At 67.8% G+C, this 6,902-nt stretch overlaps 1 protein-coding gene across 1 annotated transcript; it reads left to right on the top strand.

Moving 5' to 3' along the window:
- The first annotated feature begins 384 nt into the window (after positions 1–384).
- Positions 385–5,679, top strand: LOC141736775 (protein NDRG2-like). Its single transcript, XM_074571344.1, has 13 exons — positions 385–388; positions 450–570; positions 1,454–1,516; positions 1,598–1,658; positions 2,314–2,400; positions 2,857–2,913; positions 3,129–3,223; positions 3,613–3,657; positions 3,767–3,818; positions 3,939–3,986; positions 4,053–4,088; positions 4,501–4,552; positions 5,543–5,679. Exons 1-13 carry the CDS (start codon positions 385–387, stop codon positions 5,677–5,679), a joined length of 858 nt encoding a protein of 285 aa, XP_074427445.1.
- Positions 5,680–6,902: the final 1,223 nt, after the last annotated feature.

The following is a 6,902-nucleotide window of genomic DNA, read 5'->3' as shown; positions in this document are numbered from 1 at the left end:
ATGGGGGACCAGGCTCACACACGGGGGGCCCAGACCCAGAGGTGGGGGGACGGACCCACACATGGGGGGCCCAGACCCAGAGACGGGTGTTCCAGACCCACACCTGGGGGTCCCAGACCTGGAGATAGGGGTTCTAGACCCACACCAGGGGGTCCAAGACCCATAGATGGGGGACCCAGACCCAGAGATGGGGGGACAGACCCACAGGTGGGGGTCCCAGCCCCATAGATGTGTGTGCCCCTGGACACCTGGGTCCCCTCTGCCCCATAGATCCGGGTCCAGCCCCATAGGTGGGGGTCCCCCCGGCCACCTGGGTCCCCTCCCCAGTCCCCTGGGTCCCCCCTCCCCGGGCACCTGGGGCCCTTCCATCCCTTCCCTGGCCCCATGGGTGCCCCCTGCCCCACGGCCGTGGGTCCAGCCCCATAGCCGTGGGGTGGGGCTGTCCCCAGACGAGTCGTGCTTCACCCCGCTCTTCGCCCACGAGGAGATGGGGGAGATCGTCAAGAACTTCCTGGTGGTCCACGTCGACCCCCCCGGCATGGAGGAGGGCGCCCCCCCCTACCCCCCAGGGTGCGACCCACGGCGCCCCGCGACCCCCATCGCCCGCCCCCCAACCCCCCCCTCCCCCAGCCCCGCTGATCCCGCCCCGCTTGATCCCGCTTGAACCCTTGATTGACCACCTTGAGTCTCCGTTGCCCCTCCCCGTTGGCCCTGCTGACCCCCAAGTTGGCCCCGCTGACCCACAGTTGACCTCCCATGATCCCATTGACCCCCAAGTTGGCCCCACTGACCCACAGTTGACCTCCCATGATCCCATTGACCCCCAAGTTGGCCCCGTTGACCCCACCGACCCCTGAGTTGACCCTGTTGGCCCCCCAGTTGGCTTCATTGACCCCCAAGTTGGCCCCGCTGACCCCCAAGTTGGCCCCGTTGACCCACAGTTGACCTCCCATGATCCCATTGACCCCACCGACCCCCGAGTTGACCCTGTTGGCCCCCCAGTTGGCTTCATTGACCCCCAAGTTGGCCCCGCTGACCCCCAAGTTGGCCCCGTTGACCCACAGTTGACGTCCCATGATCCCATTGACCCCACCGACCCCCGAGTTGACCCTATTGGCCCCCCAGTTGGCTTCATTGACCCCCAAGTTGGCCCCACCGACCTCCCGGTTGACCCCAGTGACCCCCAAGTTGGCCCCGCTGACCCCCAAGTTGGCCCCGCTGACCCACAGTTGACCTCCCATGATCCCATTGACCCCCAAGTTGGCCCCGTTGACCCACAGTTGACCTCCCATGATCCCATTGACCCCCAAGTTGGCCCCGTTGACCCACAGTTGACCTCCCATGATCCCATTGACCCCCAAGCTGGCCCCATTGACCCCACCAACCCCCGAGTTGACCCCGTTGACCCCCTCTCACCCCCCCATTGACCCGTTGACCCCCCCCTGCCCCCCAGGTACCAGTACCCCTCGCTGGAGCAACTGGCCGAGATGATCCCCTGCATCCTCCAGTACCTCAAGTGAGTTGGGGGGCTGCCCCATAGCGGGGGGGGGGGGTCAGGATGACCTTGACCTCGTGACACTCCACCCCCCGCCCCCAGCATCGCCAGCATCATCGGGATGGGGGTGGGGGCCGGCGCCTTCGTCCTGGCGAAATTTGGGGTGAGTGGGGCTGGGGGGGGGGGGGGCACATGGAGGGGCTCGGGGGTGGTTATGGGGCATCTTGGGGGGGGGAGATCTGTGGGTCCTTGGAGGGGGGGTCCTGAGGGTCTCTGGGGGGGGTGTATGGGGCATCTGGGGGGGGTTCTGTGGGGTTCTGTGGGTCTCAGGGGGGCTATGGGTCACCTGGGGGGGATCTGTGGGTCTGGCGGGGGGGTTGCGGGGCATCTGGGGGGACACATGTGGGTCGGGGGGGGGGGAGTGTCATTGTGGGTCTGGAGGGGGTTTGGGGGGGTTCCTTGGGGGAGAACTTGGGGGTCGCTGTGGGGCTGGAGGGATCTGGGGGGGTTCTGGAGGGGTCCTGAAGGGTCTCCGGGGGGGGAATTTGGGGGTCTGGGGGGGTCGCCGTGGGTCTGGAGGGCTCTGGGGGGGGAATCTATGGGGCTGGGGAGGTCGCTATGGGGCAGGGGGGTCGCTGTGGGGCAGGAGGGCCCTTGGGTGGGATCGCTGTGGGTCCGGAGGAGGTTTGAGGAGCTCCTGCGTTGGGTTCTTGGGGGTCACTGTGGGGCCGGCGGGGAATCTATGGGTCCGGGGAGGTGTCTATGTGGCAGAGAGGACCGCCGTGGGGCAGGAGGTGACCCCCGGCCCTGCCCCACAGCTGCTGCACCCCGAGGCGGTGGAGGGGCTGGTGCTGGTCAACATCGACCCCCAGGCCAAGGGCTGGATGGACTGGGCCGCGCACAAGGTGGGGCGGCCGTGGGGCGGCCATGGGGCGGCTGTGGGGCGCTCTAGTGGGTCTCCGTGGGCATATGGGGCACCTTTAGGTCTTCTATGGGTCTCCATGGGGCACCTATGGGTCACTTATGGGTCTCCATGGGGCTACGGAGCAGCCGCGGGTCACTTATGGGTCTCCACGGCGCTATGGGGCACCTCTAGATGTTCTGTGGGTCACTTACAGGTGTCCATGGGACTATGGGGCACCTATGGGTCCCGCCGGGTCCCTGTGGGTCCCACGGGTCTCTGTGGGTCCCATGGGTCCCAATGGGTCCCGTGGGTCTCTATGGGTCACTGTGGGTCTCTATGGGTCTTATGGGTCGCTATGGGTCTCTGTGGGTCCCATGGGTCCCTGTAGGTTCCATGGGTCCCGTGGCTCCTTATGGGTCGCTGTGGGTCCCATGGCGCCCCACTTGCTGCCCCACAGCTCTCGGGCCTGACGTCCTCCACCACCGACATGATCCTGGCCCATCTCTTCACCCAGGTGGGGCCGGGGGCACTTGCGGGGCCGGGGGGAGGAACTTGTGGGGCTGGGGGCATCAGTTATGGGTCCTGGGGGGTCACTTGTGGGTCGGTGGTGAGTCAGCCGTGGCCCTGGGGTGGGTCAGTTATGGGTCTCGGGGTGGGTTACGGGTGGGTTGTGGGTCTGGGGGAGCGGCGGGGGGTCAGTTGCGGCTCACTTGTGGGTCTGCCCCACAGGAGGAGCTGTCGGCCGCCCCCCCGGCCGTGCAGAGCAGCCGGGCCCGGCTGGGGGCGACCCCCAACGCCCCCCTGCTGTGGGGCATGTACAACAGGTGGGGGGCTGTGGGGCACTGGGAGGCACTGGGCTGTACTGGGGGGCACTGGGAGGGGGCTGTGGGGCACTGGGAGGGCAATGGGTTATACTGGGAGGCACTGGGGGGGGGCTGTGGGGCACTGGGAGGGCACTGGGATATACTGGGAGGCACTGGGAGGGGGCTGTGGGGCACTGGGCTATACTGGGAGGCACTGGGAGGGACTGGGCTGTACTGGGGGGCACTAGGAGGGACTGGGCTGTACTGGGAGGCACTGGGAGGGCACTGGGCTATACTGGGAGGGCACCGGGGGGGCACCGGTGTGTACTGGTGTGTACTGGGGGCACTCACCGTGGCGGTGGCGGCTCCCTGCTCCTGCTCCTGCTCCTGCTCCTGCCGGGGCCGCGCAGCCACGGTGACCTGGGCCTGGCGCGCAGCGGGGCCGGCAGCCTGCGGTGAGCGACCCCCCCTCGCCCCTCTGACCTTTGACCCCGTGCCTCCGGGATGGCCTCCGACCCCCCACAGTGACCTTTGACTCCCTCTCCCCTCCACCCCCCCCCAAAGCTGCCCCATGTTGCTGGTGGTGGGCGACGGCTCCCCCCACGAGGAGGCCGTGGTGAGTGACGTCACCTGACCCCGCCCCCCCGTGAGGTCACGTGCCGGGGTCACATGGCCCGTCCCGTGACCCTCGTGGAGTCACGTGACCCCCGCCACGGCCCGTCCCCCCCCCCCCCAGGTGGAGTGCAACGCCAAGCTGGACCCCACCCAGACCTCCTTCCTCAAGGTGACCTTTGACCCCCCGACCCCGTGACCTTTGACCCCCTACACCGTGACCTTTGACACCCCACAGATGGCGGACGGAGGGGGGCAGCCCCAGCTCAGCCAGGTGAGGGGTCAAAGGTCACCAGCGCCAACGGGGGGGCGTGGCTTAAGGGGGAGGGGGCGTGGTCTGGGAGACTGAGGGGGCATGGCCTAAGGGGGGGCGTGGCCTGGCACCGGCCTTCTATGGGGGGCTGTAGGGGCAGGGCTTGGAAGGGAGGGGGCGTGGCGTAAGGGCGCACCAAAGCCATAGAAGGGGTTGGTGGGGGGGGGCGTGGCTAAGGGGGGAGGGGGCGTGGCCTCAGGGCGTCCCCCATATAAGGGGGGTGTGGGTGTGGTTTGAGGGGGAGGGGGCGTAGCCTAAGGGGAGGGAGCGGGGCTTAAAGGGGAGGGGCCCCCTATGGGGGGGTTGGGGTGTGGCTTAAAGGGGGCGTGGCCTAAAGGGGCGTGGTCTTGACCCCCCCCCCCGCCCCCCCCAGCCGGCCAAGCTGACAGAGGCCTTCAAGTACTTCGTGCAGGGCATGGGCTACAGTGAGTACAATTAGTGCTCATTAATATTCATGAGAGCTCATTAACCCCCCCCGCGGGGGTAATTAACCCCCCCCCCCCCGGGGAGAAATTAGCACCCAAGGGGGGGGGGGGCAATTAATTGCCCTGGGGGGTAATGAAGACCCCCGGGGACAGCAATTAATGACCCCTGGGTTAATTAGTGCTCCGGGGGGGGGTAATTAACTGCTTTTCCTGGGGTATAAATCTGCCCGAGGGGGTGGGGTGCATTATTAGCCCCCCTGCAGGTTAATTAATGGCCCTGGGGGGGTAATGAATGGCTGTGGGGGGGGGGGTGTGGGGGTAATCAGTGACCCGGGGGGGTAATTAATTGCTCCGGGGGGTTAATTACCCCGCCCCCCAGTCCCCCACGTCCTGGACCGCAAGCGCAGCATGGGGCCAGGTAGGGAGAGACGTCAGCGATGACGTCAGCGGTGATGTCACGCGTGAGGCCACACCCTCCCCCCCCGCCTCACGTCACCTCCCCCCTCCCCCCCTCCAACGTGTGACGGCACCGCCCCTTTGTGAGGTCACGTGTGATGTCACGGGGTGCACGAGGGGCGTGGCCTCGGGGAGGGGGCGTGGCCTCGGGGACGCCTCCCCTGCACTAACCCCGTGGGGGGGCGTGTCCTAATAAAGGGGGCGTGTCCTGCAGCTCCGCACTAACCCCACTGGGGGCTTGGGGGCATGGCTTGCGGCAAGGGGGCGTGGCCTCCTCCCTTCCATTAACCCTATTGGAGCCGCTTGGAGGGGGCGGGGCCTGTTTCCTTGCGTTGGCGTGGGGCGGGGCTTCGCGGAGGGGGCGTGGCTTCGGGGAGGGGGCGTGGCCTACACCCCGGGGGCGGGGCCTGAGGGCATTTCCCCCTGCACTAACCCCCCTGGGGGGGGGGGGCGCTGCGGGGGGTGGGGGGGGCTCCAAGGGGCGGGGCTTGCGGGGCAGGGGGCGTGTCCCCTGACGCCACGCCCTCCCGCCAGTGGCGGCGGCGGCCATGACGCGCCTCTCCCGCTTCCACACCGCCTCCGTCTCCAGCTCCGCCTCCGGGGAGGGCGAGCGGGGCCGCAGCCGCACCCTCTCTCGGGGCAGCCTGGGGGGGGGCGCCCCCGCCCCATAGACCCCGCCCCGCTTTGGGTTTGGAAGGCCACGGGAACCCCCCAAAAAAACGCACCCGGGAAGCGCCAAAACCACTCCAGGGTCCCGTCCCCCCCCAAGCCCCCTTGGAACCCCCCCCCAAATCCATCCCCAACTCCCCCCCCTCCCGCCCTCAAAAACCCTGGGATGCCCCAAAACCACCCCAGGACCCCCAAAAATCCACCCAGGACCCCCCCAAATCTACCCAAGGCCTCCCTGAATCCCCCCCAACTCCACCCAGGACCCCCCAAATCTCTTGGGATGCCCCAAAACCACCCTGGGACCCCCCCCCCAAATCCCCCAGGACCCTCCAAATCCCCCAGGAACCCCCCAGAATGCAGACGAGAGTCCCCAGAACCACCACCCCCCCCAAGATCCATCCAGGACCCCCCCAAATCCCCTTGGGATGCCCCAAAACCCCCCCGGGAGCCCCCAAAAATCACCACAGGGATCACCAAAAACCCCGGAACGGCTCAAAACCACCCCAGAACCTTCCAGAATTCCCCAAGACCCCCTCCCAAATCACCCCAGGGACCCCCAAAACCCTCACAATGCCCCTCCCCCCCCAACCCCACCCAGGACCCTCCGAAAATCCCCTTGGGATCCCCCAAAACCACCCCGGGACCTTCCAAAATCGACCCCCCTCTACCCCCCCCCCCCAGCCACTCCGGAACCTCCAAAAACCCCCCAGAACTCCCCAAAACGCCCTGGGACCCCCCCCCCCCCAAAATCCATCCAACGCCCCTCTGAAGCCCCCCAGGGACCCCCCCCAAAACCCCCTGGGATGCCCCAAAACCATCCCGGGACGCCCAAACCCCCGAGACCCCCCCCCCTCCCCAAAAAATACCCCCAAACCTCCTGGCACCCCCTAATGCTCCCTCAGCCACCCCCCCACCCCAATCACTTGGGACCCCCCCAATCTCCCCCCAGGATCCCCCTAGAGCCCCCAACCCCCCCTAGGGCACCCCAGGGCCCCGCAAAATCTCCCCTGAGACCCCCCAAGATCCCCAATAGCCCCCTGATGCCCCCCAGGACCCCCCAATACCCCCCCCAGACGCCTCTGGGATCCCCTGAGATCCCCAATAGCCCCCTGATACCCCCCCGAGACCCCCCCCAGGAGCCTCTGGGACCCCTTGAGACTCCCCAGGACCCCCCGACCCCCCTCAGGGATCGACCCCCACCCTCCCCCCCCCGGCCTCAAGCTGC

The sequence above is a fragment of the Larus michahellis genome, unplaced genomic scaffold, assembly GCF_964199755.1.
Source record: "Larus michahellis unplaced genomic scaffold, bLarMic1.1 SCAFFOLD_75, whole genome shotgun sequence".
Lineage (NCBI taxonomy): Eukaryota > Metazoa > Chordata > Aves > Charadriiformes > Laridae > Larus > Larus michahellis.
This window is presented reverse-complemented; position numbering and strand designations above follow the sequence as displayed.